The sequence below is a fragment of the Euleptes europaea genome, chromosome 7 (assembly GCF_029931775.1).
Source record: "Euleptes europaea isolate rEulEur1 chromosome 7, rEulEur1.hap1, whole genome shotgun sequence".
NCBI lineage: Eukaryota > Metazoa > Chordata > Lepidosauria > Squamata > Sphaerodactylidae > Euleptes > Euleptes europaea.
In genome coordinates this window covers 38,948,646-38,974,899 of record NC_079318.1, presented here as the reverse complement: position 1 = coordinate 38,974,899, position 26,254 = coordinate 38,948,646, and the positions used below count along the sequence as shown (strand labels likewise).

General features: G+C 41.4%; 1 protein-coding gene across 1 annotated transcript in view; it reads right to left on the bottom strand.

Annotated features, from left to right (window-relative positions):
* Positions 1-26,254, bottom strand: part of GLP1R (glucagon like peptide 1 receptor) — a 133,703-nt gene that overhangs the window by 67,671 nt on the left and 39,778 nt on the right. Inside the window, exons 2-5 of the mRNA XM_056853359.1 lie at positions 24,522-24,600; positions 16,100-16,165; positions 9,436-9,495; positions 234-330 (exon numbers count right to left, since the gene is read on the bottom strand). Of these exons, the coding sequence (XP_056709337.1) occupies positions 234-330; positions 9,436-9,495; positions 16,100-16,165; positions 24,522-24,600 (302 nt within the window). The remainder of the gene's footprint in view (positions 1-233; positions 331-9,435; positions 9,496-16,099; positions 16,166-24,521; positions 24,601-26,254) is intronic.

Genomic DNA, 26,254 nt, shown 5'->3' with positions numbered 1-26,254 from the left:
GCCACTTAGGTAACGCTGAAGGTCAGCTGTAGCCACATTTAAGAACAGGAGAAGTTCTTACTTTCCACCATTACATACTTGGAACCAAAGATGAACTTTGTTCCTTCAGGTTATAGTACAGGTTATCAAAATGAGAGGAAGGGAGGGGACAAACGTATACTTTAGGGACTGCAATAATTGGAGCAGCATATAGACACAAAGGTAAATACCTCATAGGGGTTCAGTAGGCTTACCTGTCAGAAGAGGGGGTGTTTCATGGAAATATTTATAGCACTGAAGCTGGTATTGTTCCCAATTCTCCTTCAACTTGGAAAAGGACCTCTCTGAGTTCTGGAGGGGGGGGGGAAATCACATCATCTTTAATATAATCCAAATTAAATTTTCCAGAGATATTTTCCACTGAATATCTGAGGCAGGCTTGGCAAACAATAACTACAGTTTCCCAGGATTATAAACTAATACATAATGCAGGGACATACTATTGTCCTGAGACAAATGCATATGAGGGCATACATACGAGGGCATGAATACTTGCTGAATTATTTTGTATTTGAAGTCCAACTTACATGAGTAATCCACTCCACTACCACCCCCATGCTTTTAAAAGGTAAAAATAGCTCCAGCAATCATCTTGAGCTTATGTCCTCCATTAAAGATGTTAAATGTTAACATCTTTAATGGAGGACATAAGCTCAAGATGATGTTAAATGTTAACATAATGCTAATATTATTTCTTGTCCCCATCAGGCATAAATTCATGAGACATACATTGTTATCAATATACTAGGAGTCTCTTGCTGATATAAAAGGGCAGTTCCTTCAATAAATAAGTATGTCTGATCATCCAATATCGCCGATCATCATGAATGTCGGGAGCTAGTGATAATCAGTGGTCTTGCTATCTTGTCAGATGGTTCTGAGGTTTAACAGACACCTAGTTGCACTGCATCCCTATTTCTATTGCCAGGATATTATCAACAGAGAGTCCAGTGCCCATGTACCCTTCTCAACACTGAACTCCGTGGCCTCTAGCTCTGGCATTGTCTAGCAAATGCAGCACATGTACAGTTGCTCAGAAACACTCATCTTATTCCAGTAAAGGACAGGCCTGTGAGCTTAAAAAACCAAGCCAATATTACATTTCAGGAACAGGATGAAGGGAGGCTGCTTGTAGATAAGCAAAGAAGAGTTCAACCTGAACACAATTCCTGCTGGAGCATTGTTCTTATTATGCAGCACCATAAAGCAGATTTTGCAGCATCTGTCACAGAGAACATCAGTATGACATTGGCTTCTATTGGACAGCTGCCTGTGTCCCAGCATTGTATCCACTACTAAAACCTGACCTTCCTCAAGTTCCAGTATTTGCCTGAACCAACCTGTCCCCACTGCCATAGACTGCCCCTTTAAATCACTGACCCAGTATAGTATTCCTTTTATACTACCTCAGTTTTGTGGAAAGATGGGGCACACACATGCACAAAATACAGAGGGGAACAATCTTGTATGATTGAAAGGTATAGGAACAAGCATAGGGGGAAAAGAGAGAATTGGGGGGGATAAAGAATGTCCTATTTTACATGTTTTACACCGTGTCTTTGAGCCTGCAGGCATCTCTGGAATTCTGACATGGCATGGCGAGGACAGCAACAAAATAGCTACCACAAAATGGCTTCTGCAGGAGGTGGAGCCTCCTGCAGCAGCCATTTTTGGTACACACAGTTTAAAGTGTGCTCACCCCCTCCCATCCAGGGGAGCTCTGTCTGGCTGACAGTCACTTGGATTTGCCTGAAGCTATAATCACAAAGCCCTGAAGGAGGAGAAGGACTTTTGGGGGTGATTGCCACAGTAGGCTTGGTCACTTAAAATCTTAGTCAACACCATCTTTGAAGGGGATTCTCAGAAGAGGTTTAAAAAACTTTGTCCACTTTTATAAACTTTTCTAAAACTAAATTATCAGTGTAAGAATTTACCAACCTTTAAATACCTAATAGCCCATTTAAGTCTTCTTCCTTGCACACAGGGCAGTCTAGACTGGATCTTTAAGATGGAATCATAAAACCATCAGCAGGAACCTAATTGTGCAGAATCTACGACTAAGCTGTTAAAATGTCTCCCAACCATAGCTGTTGATACAAGTCTACATCCTCAAGCTGTAGGATTAACAGCCCTTAGAGTTTCATCCTAAGTGCCTTAACTCAAAGTTTTTTCTTCAGGGGAGTAAAGCTTACTATATTAGCATATCAAGTCCTTTTCTTTGGCAGTAGTGGGAGGAACGGAGAGAAACAAGGGCATTTGTATAAATAATTTCTTTAGCATACATGCACACACACCCAAACCCACCTTTCCCACAAACTGCAAAGTTTTGTGGCACTCTAAAAAATGTAACAAATCTATTGTAGCTTAAGCATAAGTTCCTTGTGATAACAAGAAGTTGAAAGAGTCCTTAACCCTTACCCAACTTCCTCTGGACCCAATTTCTACTGAAAACTGAAAACTGAAGACAAGGGAAAATCCCAAATGTCCAGATATTTATAATAAATGGAGCCGCACCTAAATCAGCCTCCTTTATAAGAATGACAAGTGGATTTCTCCATTCACATGCAAATCCCCATCTCTGATGTCAGAAGCTACTTTTAGCAATCAGAGCCATATAAAATATAGTTCCACCTCCATCAAACGCCTAGTAATGACTGAATTTCCATGACAAATAAATGGTCTGGTCCAAACTGGATCATCCTTTGTCCAAAAGGCATTAAGTCTGCCAGTAGGGTCCAATGTGGAATGGAAGTGAATAACTAATTCTAATGGAATCTCTGGGAATCCTAAATCCCAGATGCTCTAGGTGGCACTCGAACCTTAGCGAGTTTTAGGATTTCTGCCACAGTCTTCCAGCATTTTCACTGACTATGAAGGGAGTCAACTTTGTGCTCTCTAGCAGCTCAGTAACCAAGCTTAAGATCACATAATGGGGCTACAGGAACCCACTCTATACATTTTTCCTTTTTGCAAGATACGTGTACTGAAGGACTGTTTTGTGAAGCCACATTTGCACTGCTCACTTTTCATGTTCCTTGAGTGGAAGATCACCAAGGACATCGAGGGTTGCTATGCAGAGGCAGGTAATAGCAAACCACCTCTGAACGTCTTTTGCCTTGAAAACCCATGGAGTCGCCATAAGTCTTCAGCAACTTGATGGTAAAAATAAAAAAAGAAGTCTCTCAGCCTTTAGCCATGCATCTGATTTCCCACTTGAGTATTTTCATTTCAATAATATCACAGAGTCAATCACAAAGCACAAAAACCACTTTGCATTGCTGCATTCAACTAGTGTAAAATCTACAGCAGCCAGTTCTTGTTAGGGATGTGCATATCGATACACCAAATAAAAAAAAAAAATCTGAAAATTTATTGTCAAAAAAGTAAGGGCAAAAAACGTGGATTCGACTAATGCTGAATTTATTTGGCATTATTCGGGCTGCTTTGGCCCCGCCGCCATTTTCCTCCTTCCTCTTCCCTACCTGTTTGCTGACTCAGATCCATGCAGCTATCTTCTCTGTAGTCTGGAGAAGGGGGGCAGCACAGATCTGAGGAACATCCACGCCACCCACCTTCACCAGACTCTGGAGAAGGTGGGTGGTGTGGATAGGAATGCCCTTGCCTTTCTCTCCAGGATGCTTGCTGGCTTGGGCCTCTGGAGAGCAGCTAGGAGAGGAAGGCGTGGGCATTTTTACCAGCCCCGCTGCCTGCAGGTTATGACTCCGGGGAGGGGCCAAGGCCTTCCACAGATTGAGACTCCACAGAGTGCGCAGGCAGCAGTGATCGGAACACCCCCGTTTTCCTAATTTTTTTCAGTATTTTTTGGGTTCAGGTTTATTAACCTGATTTTCTTTTGAAAAATTCATGTTTTTCCAGGTTTTTCAAAAAATTTCAGGTTTAATAAACCTGAACAAAGAAAAATCAGGAAAAAAAACAGTGCACACACCCCTATTTCTTGTACTTATATTACACTTCAGTCTCAATAGGAGTTCCATCAGTTCAGAAATCGATTCCAAAGTTAAACTTCTCTAGGGTTTATAATCCGCTAAAAAGAAAAAAAGTACAATTAGCTACAAACATAATTAAAGAATACTTCTTATGACTGAAAGACTGAAAGTGCAAGTCTTGCTGTCTCCTAATCAAAAGTAGATATGTCTGTATCAGTTTTCTAAGTCTGCCAAGACAGCCATACAAAAATTATTAGCTAATCCTAATATATACACACATACCTTTACTGGCATAATTACAATACTTTAGCCAATGATCGAAGAAGGATATAAGTACAGCACCCTTTAAATTAGGGATTAGTAATAATTCCTATAAATTATGATTTACAAAATATACTGGTTAAAAACAGCTTTAATTTTCAACATCTCAGAAAGAAATTGGGCTACCATCGCCGTTATTGAGTCATTCAAGAGAAATTGGCATTTCAATTTGTTGTTCAAAGATCTTTTGGTAGCTAATAAAGCAGACAATAGTTTTTCGCTCGTACATTCATAAAAAGGACAATCTAAAATTATGTGATCAATAGTATCGATTGAATTAAGATTACACGAGCATAAACGTTCATGCCTTGGGATTTGGGAATATCTGCCGGAAAGCATTTTAGATGGGAAAGCGTTTACTCTAGCTAATAAAAAAGCTCTACGCTGTGTGGGGACATCCAAAGAAGAAAGATAGTTAGCCATTTTACCTATACGGGCTAACCCTAATACTAAAGTAATCAGACATGACCTCTTGCAAAAATGATTAATTTGTGTGATTTGATTTTCATTTGGACACCCTGTTACAATGAGACAATCAAACCCCAAAAGGATTTATTTTCTAACCAGTACATTTGCTTTGGTTTATAATTATTGAGATTCATGTGGATTTCAGTCACTATATTAACAATGATGTTTTACCATGCAGTTACTCCAAACGTTATTGTACATGATATTACTGATGCTAGATTTTCACCGTGGAAAGGGTGGGGCACATACCCATACAAGAATCGCTGTTTTCAGGAAGAGAGTCTGAAGAACTGAATCAAACTGAGTTGACGAGAGATTAAATTCTAGGACTATCTGGACAAATTAAAAACCAGTAAGCCTCTAGGTGCAGATGCCAGACAACCAAGAATTCTTAAGAAATCAAAGGTGAAATTGTTGCTCTACTAACCAGTATTTGTAACTTGTTGCTAAAGCCAGCCTCTGTACCCAGAGGATTGCAGAACAGCAGGTGTTACAGTGATTTTTGTGTGGGGCGTAAGAGCCGCTGCAGGGCCTGCGGACAGTCTGGGCCACCACATATTAGCTGGGACCCCAACATATTCAGTAATGTTGAAGCTCAACAGAAACTGCCAAAATAAACATGAATTTGTGTGTTTAAAAATGCTGATTTGTGTTTATTTCCGTGTAACCCTTTACCTCATACCAGTGTAACACCTTTTCCCTCAATCTGGTAAATAAATTTGATAGATCGAAGGGATTTTCTCAGAACTGTATTGGAGGGGGGAGTGAGCACAGAAATGTAACCAAAGCAAGCTCGAACTCCTGGAATCTGTCCATGTTAGCACAACAGGGACATAGTTGTCACAGCATATGTGCTGAATGCATACTCAGTGAAGTTGATCAAATACAGTGAAAGGAAACCATGAAAGCAAGAAGCATGAGAGACACAGCACAAGTAGCTATGCAATTGTTTAGAATGGATGAGACAGGTACAAATTTGTACAAATTGTGCACAGCACAGGGAGCTATTCATGTCGACAATATAATTAAATGTAATTAATCTCAGGATGATGAATTATCCAATTCAACAATGGTCTCGAGCAAGCTTCAAATACACAACATTTTTTACAGTAATCATCTTGTGGCTTTAGGTAGTGGCCACGTAAACCTCACTTAATTCTTTCAGCATCTCAGAAAGTTATCCTGGCATTATTACAGAATGAATTAAAAAACGCTTTACTAGTATATTAGAAGCAGGTCGTTCAAACTAAAACCCAAGCCCCCCCCCCCCCCACACACACACAGACATGAACCAAGAGGCTATTGGCCCAGCGTGGTGTAGCGGTTAGGAGCGGTGGTTTGGAGCGGTGGAGTCTGATCTGGAGAACCGGGATTCCCCACTCCTCCACATGAGTGGCGGAGGCTAATCTGGTGAACTAGATTTGTTTCCCCACTCCTACACACGAAGCCAGCTGGGTGACCTTGGGCAAGTCACACTCTCTCAGCCTCACCCACCTCACAAGGTGTCTGTTGTAGGGAGGGGAAGGGAAGGTGATTGTAAGCCTATTTGATTCTGCCTTAAGTGGTAGAGAAAGTCGGCATATGAAAACCAACTCTTCTTCTTAACCTGTAGTTTATGCCCTTGAATGAGCTGCTCCATCAGCTTGAATGCCAGCCCAAGTTATAGTTGGTTAGTTTCTGTTTGTTTTGTCTAAACTATATGTACTTTTTCCTACTCTATTTTCATTTTGCCCCACTGGAGTCGAATTTGGTGAATAAATGTAAAGTATGAGAGATTCTAACCTTAAACCCTTAAAAACATACCAGGAGAGCTAAGCAGCTATTAGGCACTTACAGTCAATTTCCTTTTTACAGCTTTGGAACACCAGGGCTGATAGGCAAGTAAGAACACCAGTTCTATTCGGGCCTATGCTATAGTAAAACCAGGACAGTTACTATTCTAAGGCACTTTTAAAGACTATATTCACATTTAGTGTGGCATAGTGAGAATACATGAAAAGCAAATAAAACAGTGAGCTAAGCTATAGATCACTGGTTCCCAACTTGGGGTTCATGGACCCCCAGGGGTCCACGAGAACTAAATTAAGGCCCGCAAAACAAAGTTATAAACCCATAATAAATTAATATTTTCAATTAAAAGTTCTCTATTATAAAAATAGATATTCAAATATTATTCTAAGTTTATTGTTTAACTAACAGTTATGATTAAAGTTTATTTTCAAATTCTCAGAATTTTTATTTTGAACATTGGGGTCCCTGCACCGAACAAAAAAGTCCTAGTGGTCCCTGGTCAAAAAAAGGTTGGGAACCACTGCTATAGATCATGTCGCACATATGCAAGATATTGCTATGGAATTCAGAATAAAGACAACTTTCAAGAAAACCTTAAACCATTTTACTGCCAGAGAAAAGCAAGCTTGAGAGACCACTTGTACAAGAATATTTGTGCATTTATGCCAGAGAATTGTTAGGCAGGTGCCACCTAAAGTCATCAATCAGCTTCTCACTCAATATTCTTAAATGCAGCATCACAAAGCAGAAACGAAATACCTGCCAAACAGATAACTTTTGCAGTTTAACTTATCTTCTTGTTCTACTTTTCTTCTTGTTTTCATTTAAGATTCAGAGACGGCAGTGGAATGGAAAAATAATTCAATCAAAATTTAAAAAATAAAATAAGAAATAAGCCTGGCCAGTAGGAAGAATACACTGGGGATATTAGCCATATAGTAGTCCTCTTTCACAAGAAGTTGTGAAGTTGCATCCCAGAGCATACACAACTTTCCTTCTTTAATGAATCTGTTTCATTATTATTTATTCCAATGCCTTAGGCCTAGAACTACGAAACCCTAGGGATGGAAGTTGCTTTCCTTGTGCTTTTTCATCTCCTTTTGGAAGGTTATACACAATCAGCTAATACGAGATGCTCTGATGCCTTCCCCCTCTGTTTTGAAAGGGAAGAAAAGATTTTTCCATTGGCTAAAATTAGGCACCAGAGGAGTATTCTCACACTTCCCTATAGTATCCATATATTCCTTCCCTCTTGAATAAGGAGGAGAGGTCCCTGAGCAACTCCTCATAACATCCTTTCTTCCAGGGAGATTTATTCAGAAGTAAGTCTGTTTCGTGTCATTGGAGGGGAGAAGACAAATAATTTGTTCCAAACTCTTTGGCCTGCTCTTCCAAACAGAACTACAAGGGTAGTGAGATGAACAACAAAGGCTTCTCAGTGGTGGTGGCAGCACTCTGCACCCATTGACACCCACCCAGCTTGGTCCCCCTGCTAACTCTGGACCAAGGAATAAAGAAAAAGAAAAGGTGTTTATGGGTAAGTGTGCACACAGCTGTTTTAAACTTCAGGCACATCAACAGTTGCTTCTTCTGTGCCAGTCTGCATTACCTGCCCAATATCTAGGCCAACTGTACAACCAAACTCTAGTTTATTCTATAAGGGCATTCAATTACCCAAGATGTATGCTTTCTAAGACTTGTCAACATGGAGGAGAGTTGGAGGCAGATTGCCATTGTCAAGCATTCAATCTCCTGGTTTCTTAGCTACTCTACATTAGATTCCCAGTCCCAATTTATCTGAGTGGAATGGCACAGCCTTTTAGAGAGAGATTTGCCCATTATTAGTCACATGTATCAGAGAGGGATGGAGAGAAGAATGAGAATGATGGTTCACAAAGACTCTCTCGAATAATGATTCTAATTGTTCGCATTAGGCAAACATCAGCTCTGGCCAGGACAATTTTAACCAATACAATTTGAGTCTATTCATAGCACAAGCCAAATTATGGGCTATCTTGTGATGACAGCCTGAGAGATTAATGCAGCACTTCAGCAACCTGCCATTGAAGCTCTACTGCAGCTGTCATGATGCCTACGGGAAAGATAGAGGTTACCATTGTTGAGAAACCCAAGGGTTGTTGAGAAACAAGCTACTGAGCACAGCTATATTGTCCTGTCCCTTCACCAGACTATGCGCATACCAGACCATATTCCTAACCATACTAAGATTGCACAAGGCAGAGAAACCCCAGATGTTTTCCTGGAATCCGAACTTTTCCTTCTAGTGCACAACTGGAATGTTAAATTATACATATTATATATTCTAGTAGCAATATGAACTCAGTTACAGAAAGAGTGGTGTCACTACTAGCTTCCTTCGAACCTCAGAATGCACCCTTCTGCCTTCTCTCTCTCTCTCTCTCTCTCTCTCTCTCTCTCTCTCTCTCTCTCTCTGGACACCTTTGGGCGAGCTGGCTTGCTCCTCACAGGCTCTCTTTAAATCAGTGTTTATTTCAGTGTTTATTTATTTCAGGTTAGTCAGAAGCCAACACAATTCTGCTCTGCTGACTCCACAGCTTCCATCTATGCCACTACACAGCTGACCCTTCTGGCAGCTGACCCTTCTGGTAGGAGAAAAAATGTGTCCCAGTAAGTGCTCCTAGCCTAGGGTGGCTTCCTGCAGCCCAGTCCCTCTGGATTGTTCCTCCCCTCCTGCCGGCTCTGGTTCCCATCCCACTGACAAAGGCAGCCCATCACTTCTATTCTAGCATGTTTACATCTGATCAGGGTGAGAGTGACAGCAGGCCAATAGAAAGAAAAAAAGAGGCGATACCATTTGAGAGAGAGAAATAAAGCAAGACACACCTACCAAAGATGCAGGCACAAGCTGTGGGGCAGGCAATTTTGGTGTCTCTACTTGACTGGCAACCTAGGGAGAAAAAAGAAAGATTTGAAGGGGCTAGAACAAGAAGCAGAAACTCAGAGGAAGCAAAGTTCTGTGCTATGAATTCACACTGGCTGAAAAACTTCACATTTTCCTTGTTGTTTGTCATATAAAATAAACAATTACAGAAAATTACTAGCTGTATGAATCCATCAACGCACCTGCCGGCACAGACTTCAAGAGAAATGATGAGTACATTTAAGCTTTCAACACAGCAAGTTGTTCTGAGACACAAAAACAGACATTCATGCCTTTAAGGATAACCTCCACGATGTCACACATACGTGGAAATTCTTTAACTATCTGAAAGTAGCATTCAATTGTGAATGCAACAGTCTGCCTCTGGACAGATGTTTTAATTAAAATTACTCTTTATTAAGATTCTCTCATTCAAATTCAAAAAAGTACTAGACAGATAAGCCACAGTTACATATAGCAGTTAGCGAAGTATCTGCACATAATTCTAATTAAAAATAAAGTTCATTCTGATATTTCATAGTAATTTAACATTTCTGTTATCCAAGATGAATACTGACAACTTGCTACATAAGGAACTTCTTCCTTTCCATACATCACCTTCCAACCCCACTAGCCCATATATACATATATTTTTTAATAATGGCAGGTAGAGAAACAAAAAACACATCAACAGTACATGTGGCAGGACTGAAGCAATATTAGGCAATCACTCATTTGAGTCAGAGAAGGATCCTTTCACACGCAGCAGTTGGAGGAGCAGATGCTCAGAACTTGCCTGTTTGGACAGTCCACAGAGCAATCAGGCTACTACTTCTACATCCCATCCCTTCTTTCTTAGCCCCAGGAGCCTGCTTGCTTACAAGGAGTGGGCCTTCTTCATATCTCCATTCGCCAGGCATTTTGAAGGAGGTGGGTAGTGTCGAACCCTCCCCTTGAATCAGTGCCAGACTAAGGCCATTTATGCATGGAAGGTTTTGCCTTGGATTTGCCGCTCTCTAGATACACATTTTTCCAATACAAATTCTCAACACTCTGCATGGGGGGGATTTTTTTTTTTAGTTCTGAGAATTCAGATGGGGAAAATGTGCATCTAGAGAGTGGCAAATCCAAGGCAACACCTCCCATGCATAAATGGCCTAAGACAATTTTATTTCTATGACTTGCTAAATCTCTTCTTGTCGGCAGTGCTGCAGTGGCTAACAAACAAAATAATATAAAACAAAACAGACTATAAAATATTAACACATGCATGAGAAAAGCACACCCTAGCTGTAAAGGATAACATAACCGGTGGAACCTTCTTCAAGTTGTTTAAAAGATTATACTGGCCCACCAATGACCTGGACAGTGTGACACCACTTATTCAGTACAAGTCATAGGAATATCCAAGCTTCTTAATAACAGGCAACTTTTGAACTCCTTTTTTCCCCTACCCACTGTAAGATTCTGATGAGCAGAATCAGCAAAGTATAGAAACTTTCATCCTGGATATATTGTTTCAACTGCTGAAGCAAAAACTCCTGTGCTAAAAAAAAACCTTTAGTACTGTTTTACACTAATCCACAAACCTTCACGGATAGGACAGGATCACTATGCATTACTCCCACTATACAGATGATATATCTCAGCAGAAAGAAGAAAGAGTGAAGTTATGGAGGGGAGCACAATTTCAAGAAGTTTGAGGAACACAGGTGTTGAGACAAAAACAGATATCTGAACTGAAGTTTCTAAATTACAAAGTTCGAAGACATTTGGCCATGCAAACAAAGCTAGATGTGCTCCACTGAACAAGGATTCCAGTTGCTAAATCAATCTGGTTGATGCATGCAGGAACGTTAGGTGGCAGAATGCTGATCTTTCAGGATGGCCCAGCATCACCTTCAGACTGAAGGTGGTAGAGTCCAGCTTTGAACGTTCCTTTGCATTAAAAAAAACTCCATATGAACAGATAACTAGCACAAGAAGAAAAAAGTTATCTTCTCTTGGCTTGCTGTGCTCGTTCCAGTTTGCACTGAATGTTTAAACACAGACAGCATTCTAAAACATGATGTTCCACCCGTAGTTGGAAGTGACACATTCCATTCTATTATCTTATTCCCCTTTACGCGAGAACCAGACCTCATGCCCATTCAATGATCAGGAACTGTGGGCCAAACTAAGAATTTACATTATGGTATAATGTAAATTTTCACCCAATTCTATTGAAAAAGCAGCCTCAGGAAGCTGAGAGTCTAAAGCAGAGGGAATTGGAGAACTGCTTAACCCCCTCCCCTCACTGTTGTTTCCCCAGTCTGGTTTCCACCAAGGGGGGAACAGGATTCTTTTACCTCCACCAGTATTCTCAGCCTATCATCACTTTTGCAACCTTGAGTCTGAAACTCTGCAAGAGTCATGAAAGTAAGGGGGCACGTTTTAAAGGGAAGTGACTGACAGGCACTCCTGCCCAAAGGTACTGTGCAAAGGAAAAGTCAGTAGAATAAAATAACCTCTCCATATATGTTTCTCTGCATGACAGCTCTAAGATATTTTCTCCCCTCGGTAGCATCTCTTTTTTTTTACAAGCCAAACATATAGTCCCACTGATGGAAATCTATTACAGACCTAACAATGAATGGCTTTACTTATAATCAACTGAAATTGCATTAGCTATACCTCCCAAGCTGTCTTTTAGAAGATACGGAATTAGTAGCTAGATTACTCATAAATCTTTCGCTTCTTCAAATAGTGATATATGCACTTAAATGACAGGAGCTGCACTTTGGGACAGAAGTCTTACTACTACCTTTGAAGAAACATCAGTAAAGACATTATTATTAGTAACCAGGAAGAACTCTGCCAAGTTTCCCAAGTGCTTAGTTTTGCCTTCTCATTTCAGATTCCTGCTCTCAGTAATGGGAAAGCAAATAAGATATCCCAGTGCCAATTGCTGCAGTTGTCCTGCCCATACACCTTGTGTGGCCCCTCTTTAGCCAGCAGTAGTTAGTGCATTTTTATGTACTGAACAGAATATCACTGTTTTTGGTACAATGCCAAAAAAGCCTACTTATTGTGAATAACTTAGAGCAACTTTGCACACTTCATTGAAGCCACAAAAGTATCACTTATTATGGCTTAAGCATCCCTGCTAAACTATCTATGCTGGATTTTGCAAATGTAAGGATGTCAAATGAAAGGCAAGGATGTAAAACTTCAGAAGTAACTGGAGAATACAAGAGGGGTGCCAAATTTAATTTCTCTTTTGCACCTGTCCTTTATGGCAAATAAAGGCTGAGGTCCTCTTCAAATTATTCTGATTTTGGCGAATTACATTAATCTAAGTGACAAAGGCTGAAGTATAAATTACTAGGTCCTGATTGTCAAAGGAAACAAGATCTAAATTATGGATATTAAGAATTAAGCTGTGCTCCATTTACTAAAAGTAAGAATGCATATTTTAAAAGGAAACTGGGAAATCTTACTACATTACAGAATTCCTATAAAATACTTAGATTTCTACCATTAACCAACTGACATTTCTTTTCTGACAATCAGTGTGTGGTGCTGAGGGCAAGAAAGAAATTCCCAGTGTGCACAAAGTATAACGTAACTTGGTTGCCAACCCAGCACTTAACCGGGGGAGTGACTGGAGCCAGCTACACAGTAGATAACCCCTGGAACCCCCCCCCCACCTTAGCAAACATCATACATACCTGTACCACTTGCAGGGGTGACCCCTGGCATGACCGTTAAAGACACAACTTGCTGGGATGAAAACAACCACAACCTTTTACTGGTTACAGTGTAAGGGTATGGGCATAGCATAGAAGCCAGATCCAAGGCATCAGCCAACCCGCCTGCCGACCAAAGACGTACCTCCTACTCCCAGCCCGCCTGTGGGGAGTAGCCTGGGATGGCAGTATGTGGGACTCACTTGGAGGGGAGCCTGCTGTGTAATTCCCCTGCCATTTGGACGGAGGCCACTCTGACATCCCCCAACTGGGCACGTCCCTTTCTGGCCTCCCCCAAAATCCCTTACTAGGAGCTCCAAAGTGAGGAAAAGGGGGTAGGCAGCCCAGCTTTTCCCCCAAATGGGATCTGGCTCCATGCAAACACTGCCCAAAAGTTGTGATGATCTTACAGAAACAAAAAAGCACAGCCAAAATAGAGGGAGGGAGGGAGGGACACCCCAAAGGCAAGTTAAATGAACGTGGGCGAGGGTTTCTTTTATTCCCGGCCAGCACAACCTGATTGAAAAACTCAGCTTCCTTAGGTATCCTTTGGCAGAAGTATAAATTCTTAAAATAGTGAAGGTGATAGCAAAACAGAAGATGGAGCATCTCCCTCACTCCACTCTGAACTGTTCTTACCCACCACAGATTAGTTCACCATGGCCACTCGTTCTCACAAAATAAAAGTTCATGGAAGGCTCCACACTTAAGAGAAGGCAGAAGTGAACTACTCAGTTCTGATGCTCAGAAATTTTTTTAAGTTCTCTTTCTCTTTGTTTTTCATTTCTCTCTGCTTCTGTTGAGAACCTGCTAGAAGCAGAGAGAAATTGAAAACAAACAGAAAAAGCACTTTAAAAATACACTAACAGCGCATTCCTGAGCTTCCCTTAGGAGGCCAGGAAGGCACTGTGCCGGCATCTGGGCCTCCCGCACCGGCGCCCGGGCCACTTATGCTGGTGTTAGTGGCCCCAACGCTGGCATGGAGGGCTGGATGCTGGTCTTTGGCCGCTGCCACGCCACCCTGGGGCACCCTGGGGCCCTCCGCCAGCATCTTGGCAGTGTAGAGGCCCACACTGGCATCCCAGGAGGTGTTCCTGGGGCATTCCGGAGGGTGTTAGCTGCCTATGCCCTTTTGGCCCCGGACACCGGTGGCCAGGACGGCTTTTAGCCCCAGCGAAAATGAAAAAAGCCTTTAAAAGCCTTTTTTCGTCCTGGTGGCATGCGGGGATCAGGTTAGGAGGTGGCGTGGCTGCGCCTCTTCCCCACCGTCCCCGCACGCCTGCAGCTCAGGAATGCGCTGTAAAAGTACTATTCTCAAAGCAGGGACAATAATCCTCCATTGTTCGGCAGCATTAGAAAGTCCCACTTCTACTAATTCATTCCACCCTCACCAACATTACACTGTTAAGTCTAAGTTAAACAGAGGACACAAGGCAGCAAGAATCACCACAATGCTATTAAACATAATCTCTTTCATATAATTTCATGGCACTTGCATCTCCTAATGGTAAGTGATAGCAAGTGAAGAAAACGATTCTGTCTCAGAAGCTACAGTTCCAGCTGAAGGATGCTGCTTATTTTGCTTTTAATTAACTATGCCCAGGGTAACTCCCTTTAAAGCTCATTGTCAAAGTACTCATGGTTCACTGCTCATTTAACCACTGTATTGATTATTTTTTCCCACCACATCCCTATTTCCATTAGCTATCCCTTCCACAGTTACATTTAGGTGGTGGGGCAACTATTCAAAAACTTTGCAACTGCTGCATAAGATTTTGAGAAGAATGCCAGAAGGAATATAACGGCACAAAACTAGTAAAGTGCTTTAATGCGTTACCCCTTGGTTTGTTTTGGGCTCTACCTGAAGCTAGTAAGAGCACAGGATAAAGAAGCCAATTCTTTAAGTGACCAATTGCCTTGCTTTGCACGGTGAGGAGGGCAATCTAACCTCCTCTCAAGTCCTAGGTTTTTTGAAGGAGTTATGGATTACACTCTGCCCTGACCTGGATGGCCCAGGCTAGCCTGATCTCATCAGCTCTTGGAAGATAAGCAGGGTCAACCCTGGTTAGTACTTGGATGGGAGACCACCAAGGAAGTTGAAAGTTGCCAAGGCAGGCATTGGCAAATCACTTCTGTCACTTACCTGGAAAACCCTACAGGGCTTCTGTCACTGCAACTTGACAGCACTTTCCACCACCATGTACTATTCTAGCAAGCGGCAGTTTTACCTGCTAAGAGAGGGCAGTTACCCAGACTACCAACCTTATTCTGGAGGCTGTTGCTTCTCTCCAGAGGCACTCGGTGTACAAAGCTTCCAAGGGCTTGAACACTAGTCCTAGAATACCTACATGACACTAGAATACAGACAGACTTTGCATATAGTTTAACCCAGTGAAAAGTTACATTTAAAGTAATTTGTTCAACTTGATTAGGTGGTCAGTATACTTCAACACAATACCCATTACAAAGCTTACTGCACATTTAATTAAACAAGGCATCCCAAATGTTTACAAGTTTGGTTGATGCTGCCAGATGCAACTGGCAACCTACCCTATTATTTACTAACACTTTATTTAATAAGTGTTTTTGATGTAACCCTGAGTAATGTCATGGTAAAGAGGACATCAACAAGATTTGGAAAAGACTTCCTAACAGCCTATATACACAAACAACTTAAAAAAACTGGACTGCACAACTTAGATAAATGAAAAACAGACACAATTCCAGTGTTTTGCACATTTGTTTAACATTGAATGACTCCTGTTGACAATGCTGCAAATTATAAATTAAGATGCAATTTATTTTCCTTGCTTTGCCAGGAATGTACAGACCAAAAAGTGGTGGAAAGAGATACTATAAAAGGGCAACTTAGGTAGAACAGAGGAATAATACTGATGCCTTACCGAAACGTTACTTCTAATCTGTTCCAGTTTTTCAACTAAGTAATCCAAATGTTGATGTTTATGCACCTAATGAAAGAAAAGGAAGTGTTAATAGGAACACACACTGTTGTTCTGAAGCACTCCATATCCAAATGCTGGTTCTCTGCTATATCAAACAGTACTGGAATAAGGGAAGGTTAGGATGATGATGCCACATTCTAGAATGTGATCTTTGGGAATTATTCCCCATCACTTCCTTGCTTTTACTTTCACCTCAGGGACCAAGAAGTCAAAAGGTCATTATTTCTTGTATCTAATCTAATGTAGCTTAGTAAGAGATGAAAATATTTTCCCTTCTTCCCAGGAGACATCTCCTTTCACTTGATATGATTGCAGAATAGATCCCAAACACTGATGAATGAAAACAGATCACAATCTTCAACCACTTTCCAATAATTTAGGCTACCACAGATTCATCTAATACACACAGGATAGTGGGGAAAACGTCCCAGCAGGTGGGAGCTAAAATCCTACTAAAATCTTTTGACACTCAGCAGAACAATGTCCCCTCCCCAACTCCTTGGCAAAGCAACGTAACTGTCTTCTAGTTCTGGAGTTGCTATCTGTCAGTAGTAGAGGCAAGAATGACCAGATCTTGCGGGTCTCAAGAAAAGGAATCGATTCCAGAGTGTAATTTAAAACTCAGATTTATCAAAGCTTCACAGAATCACTTAGAATAATTTGAGGACTAACACACTGCAGCCCAGACCTTTTTGAAGGGGTTACAACTAGTCCCACATCTGCATTCCTTTCAAAGTCACAGCTGAGAAACTCCCCTACATGAAGTCTGGTTAACATGGAAAATATCCAGACATCAAGGAAATGTACAAGGTTAAACTTCAATTAAGCAGCTTCTGTGGGAGGTGAGCAGATGCTGGGTAAAGGAGGACCAATTCTCTAATAGCTTTTCCCCTTGGCTGCATTTTACAAGGTTAAACTTGTATTTTATGTTAAATTTTACAAGTGAATGTATTCACTAGAATTTAAACCCACAGAATCAGAGAGCCGGAAGTGACCTCAAGGGTTATCTAGTCCAACTCCTGCACAATGCAGGAAATTCACAACTACCCCCCATTCCCCCAGTGACCCAGCTCTATGCCCAGAGGAAAGCAAAAAACCCTCAGTATCCCTGGCCAATCTGGCCTGGGGGGAAATTCTTTCCTGACCACAAAGTGGCAATCGGCATCATCCAGGGCATGTAAGAAAGGGCCATGAGAACCAAGCACTGACTCATCCCTTCATTTTCATTCCACTACACAATACATTTCCTCACTTGCTTACATTCGTTTGTTCTTTTTTTTTAAAGAGCCCAAATGGTGCCATGGGGGAGGGGGAGGCAAGAGCTCCCCCAAGCAGTTTTCTCACACAAAAGCCATGTTTGGGGGGGTTATTTTGCTGATTTTGCTGCTCCATGTGTGCAGTTTTCATGCAAGAAAACTGCTTGTGGGGGGAGGCAGGAGACCTTCCCTCCCCTGCAGTGCCGGTCCAAGCCCATTTGCCCCCCCCTTTTTAAAAAAAGTAGTTCCCCTCAGCTGCTCTGTGGCTGCACAGAACTAGTGAAAACAGGCGAAGAAATGTACTGTATAGTGTGCCTAATCGAGGATGCATACCAGGAACCATTGTGGACTAGTCCTCTATGACAGCAGTTTCATGGAATGGAATATAATGGCCTAGTATATAACTTCTCATCAGCACACTGTAACAGTCAAAATCATCGTTTGAAATTCAATCTTTATTCCCTATGGCTACGAAGGGAAAATATGTTTCCTGCAGAAGGCCTACGTTCTGTGCTGTTCTCTCAGGGACCAAGTCCCTGATGCCAATATCGTCAGTTATTCTTACCTTTCTTTTACATAACGTGCATCTCTCCTCACCTCAAAACCAGTCTCCAGAGTGACCCTTCTCATACTGTGAAGTAAGAGTTCCAAGTACAATATACAGTGGAAAAAAGATGGAGGGAAGTCTGAAAGTTCAAATTAAAGAAGCAACTGCCTTTGAGCTTCAGCAGAGCCTTCTGAGGTTTGCTTATGGCTACCTGAGTTAACAAGCAATGTTGTTTTATCACCATTTTCAGAGCACCATTGGAAGGAAGGACAGTGTAATAATCTCCACAGTATTCTGAAAATTGGTACTGCCATTTAGCAGAATAGAATCATCTTCATTGGTTCTATAGCAGTAGCTTCACTTTCCCCCCTGAATAACAACTAGTCTTAAGCCATTGATAGTGTTCAGGTAAGAAGCGCCCAGCTTCAAATACTGCTAAAGGAAGAAAATATGCAGTTACAAATAATGGCTACCTTCCTTGATGTAGTAGTGCTATACTCCTCCCCTCCCCCATACACTCATACACTTCCAAACTCATTTATTCCACAGTGTTTGCTCATATTTGAATCCTCACAGCCAGGAACAAAGTAGCCATAAAGTGGCCAATCATTTAGAAGTACAATTCAATTGTTGAGAGATGAAAGTCTCTGCTAAAGGAAAAGTCAGGGTAGGAGCTAGCCATGTTTGAGCAGTAAAACAGTTGCACTTACCTGTAACTGCTGTTCATTGAAGTCTTCGGTGCAGACACACATGTGGGACTGCACCTGTGCGCAGGCTTCCCACCGAACCCACCGCGTGCTCCTGGGCGGGGCATCCCCTCCCTCCTCAGATCCTCTCCCGCCGCCGGCCTGTATACCGGGCTGTAGCCCTCCTAACTGCATGGCACACATATCACACCATGACCCATCGTAAGACTCATGTATCTTGATAAGGATACCAGATTCTCTTGTTTCAATAACTAATTTTCTTTTTCTTTTCTTTTCTTTTCTTTTTAGGTCGACAGCGGGGTCGGAGGGAGGGATGTTTGTCTGCACCGCAGAAGTCAATGAACAGCAGTTACAGGTAAGTGCAACTCTGTTTTCATTTTCAGTCTTCGGTGCAGCCCTACATGTGGGATTTTAGCAAGCTTACCATGAACGGAGGTGGGTGTCAATCTAGGAGAATAATGTCTGGAGGACCGCCTTCCCCACTGCAGCATCACGTCTTGCCTGCAGGTCCAGGGCGTAGTGTCTCACGAAGGTGTCCTCACTGGCCCATGTCGCCGCTTTACAGATCTCGTAGATGGGAACCCGCCTGTGGAGAGCAGCGGAAGAGCCCTGGGCCCTGGTGGAGTGGGCACGAACCTCCAGTGGGCATGTCTTTTTTGCCTCCTTATAGGACAGTGATGGCGAACCTTTTAGAGACCGAGTGCCCAAACTGGAACCCAAAACCCACTTATTTATCGCCGAGTGCCAATGCGGCAATTTAACCTGAATACTGAGGTTTTAGTTTAGAAAAACTCATACATTAACATCTTTTGCCTTAAAAGAAAAACACAATAACAGAGCTTTCAATGATACAAACAACTTTTTATTGAAAGGTAAAAGTTTGCATTTGGCATGCTTTTGAACAATTAATGTGATTTTTGCTGTTGTGTGCATGATAATTTGTCCACCCTTGGCTCACACTTTGTAAGTTTGAGAGCAGCACTCAGGTCATCTGTTAGTCTGTTTCTGGTGTCAGATTTGATATAATTCAAAGCTGAAAACAGCTACTCACAAGCATAAGGTGATCCAAACAAAGTAAGGAAAGCAATCCCAAGTGCTTACATTGACTTAAAATTATTTGGCAGAGAATTCCACACTTTAAGGATTTCATTTTCAGAACCAACTGTGCTATCCTTTGTCATCCCTTCTATCTTCTCAAGTGTTTCACGCAGGTGAAACAGAATTTATTTTTCCAGATAGAGCTTTCTTGAAATTCTATTAGCTCCATTTCCAGATTTTCTAAATCTAACCAGTGTAGGCAGGAAAGATCAAGTTCTTCAAATTTGGCTTTATTTGGAGAAGTAAGAAAACACAGGGTTGTCTCCATCTTACGGAACTGTAAAAATCCGTTGCAAAAATTCACCTGTGCAGCTGCTACAATACTAGAAAATTCCTTGTAGATTTCCTGATGGCTTGTAGGATTGTCTGCAAATATTGTAGAATTTTCTAAATGCATTTTTAGTTTTGGAAAATATTTCAGCTGCCCACTTTCAAGGTCTCTTTCAAAAACCTGCAGTTTTCTCTCAAATGTTTTGATATCACAAAACATCCTTTCTGCTGTTTTCCCTACGCCTTGTAGTTGTTTGTTCAGTACATTGAAGTGTTGTGTAAAATCTGTAAAAAACATGAGGTTGGTAAGCCAGGCCATATCAGTGAGCTGTGGATATTCCTGCCCATTTTCATTCATAAACAGCCTAATTTCATCCAAGCAGGCTACAAATCTCTCCAGGACTCGTCCTCTGCTAAGCCACCGGACATTATTATACATAAGTAGACAATTATACTGTGCCTGAACCTCCTCAAGAAGTGCTTGAAACTGTCGACAATTCAGAGCACGAGCCATGATGTAATTCACCATTTCTGTGACATCTTTGAGGACATCATCAAATTTTTTGCTGCTGTCCCTGGCACAAAGAGCTTCTTGATGTATAATGCAAGGGAACTGAATGACTTGATGTTTTGTTTCTTTAACAAAGAATTGTATGAAACCAGATGTTGCCCCCACCATAGAAGGTGCCCCATCACTAGTAATTGAAACCACTTTTTTTGGTCTTATGTCTTGTGACAAAAAAGCCTCCATCACAGCATTATAGATATCTATCCCTTGTGTTCTTTTAGGCAAAAATACCAGTTTCACCAGCTCTTCTCTCATGATGTCACCAACAGCATAACGCAAAATTACTGCTAGCCTTGCATGATTATTTATATCTGTGCTTTCATCCAAGCACATGGAGTAACAGGCTGCCTTTCGTAAGTCAGTGGTGAGCTGCTGACTAACATCACTTGCCATGCGCTGGACTCGATCTTTAACAGTGTTTCTGCTAAGTGGCATCTCAGAGATGCGTTGAATAATTTTATCCTTGTTTGGGAAATCATGAAAAAGGGAATTACTCCCAGACAACATGGCTGTTTGATAATATCCCCATCAGAGAGGGGCTTACCATAAAAGCTTATGCTGGAATACAATGTTGTTAGTATTTTAAGGTGCTAGAGGACTTGTGCTTATTTTGCTACAACACACTAACAATGCTACCTCATGTAATTTAAACAAAGAAGGTGTGGCTGAGTTAATTATTTTGTTGTACGGGGATGTATTGGGTTTTAAGAAAAATATTGGAAAGTTTCTGCAAGACCTACTGAAAAAGTTAAGTGATGGACAGAAAAATAGCAAGCAAGCTTTGTTTTGTTTTAAAGTAGCCAATGTGGTGTAGTGGTTAAAATGTCAGACTAGGATCTGGGTAACCCCAGGTTCAAATCCCCACTCTGCCATGGAAGCTTGCTGGGTGACTTTGGGCCAGTCACATACTCTCCAGCCCTAACCTGTTGTTGTGAGAATAAAAGAGAGGAGAGGGAAACTATGTAAGCCCCTTTGGGTCCCCATTGGGGAGAAAGGTGGGATATAAATAAAGTAAATAAATACATAAAATCTTGTGGTGTTAATTGGTGATAGTTTGGATCAAAACTGTCAAGAAGACAGGGGTTCTTACTCAAAAGTAAAAAAAAAACATTGGGAAATGACTTGGTAATATGTGCCTAGCTACTGATTAATCTTATATGCATCAAGTCCCTATTCATTTAATCTCTTTCCCAGGAGGAGCTTTAAGCTTTAACTGGCCTAGATATAACCCCTCTCTTTCTGGGAAAGAAGTATTGTTGTGAGATAGCTCTTCAAGTACTGCGAATCAATCTACTGAGGGAGCCAGGGCCTCTGACAGAAGACTGTTAATGTTCCTTAATGGCAGTAGATGGTTCCTCAATGGGTTCTGGCTGCATACCTCTTGCTCACAAAGGTACATACAGAAAATTCTCTTAATTTGAATGACTACAAAAATTGAGCCTTCTTGCTCTTCAAAATGTCTATTTCTGCCATAACACTGAAAATGCTGGATTTTAATAATTTCTTATCAAATGCATTGCAAAACATTAATTGTTGCTAAAATTATTTGCATTTAAACAACACATGGAAAATGTTAGGTATATCTACAGTACACACAGGAATTGCTGCCGAATGCCATAGATCTTACATAACATTTTTCATGCTACACATTTTGAATGTGTAAAACCTCTTCTTAAGGAGTGTTTCACTCATTCCAAAGGAAGACTTTCTTCATACAAGGTTTGTTGAGTACACCCCACAAAAAATATTCCAATGTTTATATTGGAAAAAAGAGTAATTAAAAAGAGTTTTCCCAATTTTGTTGTTTTCTCCCCACCCCGAGAAGGCAAGATAAAAACAGTAGAAATTACAGACTAACAGATCACCAAAGAACTCAGAATATGATAGCTAACGTTATAGTAAACTGCAAAATCACTTAAGTTAATCAGCAGTATGCTTCACACATTAATCCTGACTCGTGCCTAGTTTCCCAGGTTCATGTGAAAGCCAGTACAATGCCATTAGCACATCCTTTAGAATTTATTGATGCATATGAAAGGTATTTTGGCAAGAAATATTTATGCATTTAGAACTTTATGAGGGGCTTCTAAAATTAAATGCTTTTTATTGCTGCTATGCATTTAATTATATTTGAGCGATCACCATCCTGTAAACTTTATAGGACAATTACACAGTAAATAATCACTGGAGCATACCCAGCTACTAGATATGCTAGAAGGCCACATGAAACAGAACAGCCTTTGAGAGGACATAGGTGTAGGGGAAGAAGGGGACAATACAGGTCAAATGTAAAAAGGAAAACCGAGTGCACACAACAAATGCAGTGGAGAAAGCAGTGACATAATATAGTAGCCGTTGTCTTCCATCTAAGAAATTGCCACTCCAACGTCTGCTCAGATCAGCACCTGGCTTTTCCCTGCTATAGGCTCTCAAAGACACTCTCCCCTCCTGAAAGGAAGGGCTAAACTCTGCAACATTTCACTCTGCAACACTAACAGTGGAAGTAAGAGAGGGGGAAAATAACTTAAGGTTTTAAAAGTGTTGTAAGCCTTTTTGAAGACTTCACTGTTAACCCAATTGCCTTTATTTACAAGTTACAGTTAGTATTTTCTGAAACTTTTCTCCGGAAACCATTGTCCCCAGTTTGTCATCATTCTTGCCTTTTCAGGATACCATATTATATGTCATTAGCATTGCCATTCATCAGATTTTGCATCTCTCCAGGGTCTCTTGAAGTGGAATAGATGCAATCTTATTTCTGGTGCATATTCATGCTCATGAACACTATGGCATAATCCAATTTAGTGCCTGCCATTCATTCCCCCCCCCCCCACACACACACACAATGTAGATACTAAGGTTTATTTTGAACTGTTTATCATATTGCAAAACCCTTATGATTTTAGTTCCTTTGCCCCTTTTGCCAGTCATGGGAGAACCTTCAACACCATGTAACAAAGGAGGAAGAGCTTACAAAGAACAGGAGCGACACAAGCACGATCCAATTCTTGTTTGTGAAATACTGAAGGTATTTTCTTATGAGGCAAATGACATAAATCTTTTTTTCCCTTCTTTAAAAAAAAATACATTAGACATTTCCAGAAGCTTCTGCACCCAGACCTACTTGTCTCACACAAAGGAAGGGTCAGGTCCTGCCTTTAATTACTGAGCAACTGTGTGTGTAAAGTGCCGTCAAGTTGCAGCCGACTTATGGTGACCCCTTTTGGGGGGTTTTCATGGCAAGAGACTAGCTGAGGTGGTTTGCCAGTGCCTTCCTCTGCACAGCAACCCTGGTATTCCTTGGTGGTCTCCCATCCAAATACTAACCAGGGCTGACCCTGCTTAGCTTCTGAGATCTGATGAGATCAGGCTAGCCTGGGCCATCCAGGTCAGGGCAACTAGGGTCCTTTTAAGGCAGACAGCATGACATATTAGCCAGCGCAAATCTCCATTCCATGATATCCCTAATGTGTACTTTGGTGCTTTTAAAAAAGTGCAGAATATACTAATGTAACTCAAGTTCAGTACCATGGAAATTCAGTTATTTGACTTACATAAATGATGCAAATTATACAAACAAAATTATTTATTTGGAAGTCTTGGAGAGGGGCAAGTAGTTTTTTGCAAAGCACTGGAACCCCAACTGCTGGCAATCCTGTTCAGCGCCATCTCCAAGTTGTGATGATTCACTAAAATTTGCTTTCACGCTCTCTCCAAAATAAAGTCCTGCAGACACCAATAAGAGTTAAAATCCCTGCTATGTCCTGATACAACAACATGGCGCAAGGCTGCTCTTGGATCTCAAACTCCATTTCTTTGGAAACTCAATACTCTTGGAAGTGATTAAAAGAAAATTCTAGCACCCATTCCAGTCTTGTTTCAAGACAACCCCTCCAGCTTTACCTTTACTTTGTACCTCACCTCGTATAGGCATGACAAAGCCTGGACCATTCTCCTCTGTTCTACCATACTGTTTCTTCAACACTGCAATACAGCTAAGTAACATTAATGCATGAACACATCATGAAAGAAAATCAGGAGGTGAAGCAAGCTTTCTGGGGGGTGGGATAGTAATCCTCTTTCACCGAGAGTGCAGCTTCGGGACGCACATGGAGCGGTGAGGGAGGGAGGGGGCTCCCACCTAGCCAGCCAGATCAGCCAAATCAACCCTGGCGATCAATGGGATGACAGATGTCACATCCAGATCACCCTCATATCCAAGCTTTCTGGGGGACTCTGAAGAAAGAATCAAAGAAATGCTGATATACGGTCTCTGTAAAAGTGGCACATCGAGAATTCTCCAAGTGCAAAGTGTGGGGTCCATTTGGACTAAGACTAAGGAGCAACAGAGATACAACGCAGAAGTATATAAGCCAATACTGTTTTTCTAGCAAACACTGGACAGCAGTGGCCATGATTACTACTGAATGAAATCAAATGAGATAAGATGCAATCTTATCCATCAGTAACTATCACAGAAGAAAAATCAGGAAAAAAAGGACTGCATATTCTAAGTCCTGAAGCAGCAGAGGGCTTTGTTTACACACTTTCACATTTCCAAATATCTCAACTGCAGCAGCCAAGAACAGCATTTGCAGCCATGTACAACTGGGGTTTTAAATATGCATCACAGACTACTGTTGTGGTGAGATATAATCCATCATGCCTGTCCAATAATAGGTATTTAGTGTTGTTCAATGAAGATGTTCGGTGTACTGCATTACTTGCAGGTGATTTATGTTGCAAGTGTGAGGAGTGCCACAAAGTAAGTGTGGCGAAATATCTTTGTTAGTCTACTGGAGAAGAGTCTACCACATTTCTATCTCTAGTCATTGTGGGTTTGATGTGCCTATCAGCTTCACATTTAAATTCTACAGTGTTAAATAAAGCCTGTTCTAACATGTTCTTTTTTTATTCCTTTATTCCATTCTTTATGCTCATGGACCAACAGGTCAGGAGCAATAGGTGAGGCTGAGAGCTCTAAGAAAGCTGTGAGTAGCCCAAGGTCACCCAGCTGTGTAGGAGTGGGGAAACAAAATCCATTTCACCAGATTAGCCTCTGCCGCTCATGTGGAAGAGTGGGGAATCAAACCCGGTTCTCCAGATCAGAGTCCACCGCTCTTAACCACCACACCACACTGGGATCTAGTTCTAACATGTTCTCATACTCCCCGGTTGCCTGTATTTAAGTGTTTTTGTTCCCCTCAAACCACCTCTGTTAGTCTCTTGCCATGAAAACCCCATAAGGGGTCGCCATAAGTCGGCTGTGACTTGACGGCACTTTACACACACTCCCTACTTAAAGGGACAGAAGGGTGGAAACAAGTAAATCAAATAACAAACCTCGCACTTATTCCAGTTTCACTTGGGGGCAGTAGGAGATAGCACAAATACTTGAAGCAATAAAATTAAGAATGACTCAGGTCTTCCAATAATAAGGGGGGGAAATCAGCAGTCGCTGAAGTACTCTTCCCGGCTTTGCTCAGGTAATACAGGGGTCACAGAACACGGTGACTCATCAGATCCCTTTGTTTTTCACATGCTGACAAGACAGTTGAGAGGGGTTTAGCTTTTATAGGTTTGGCAAACTGATTCCAAACCCCCACCACCACTTCTTCCCTTCCACATTATTCTGTTCCCAAACAGCAC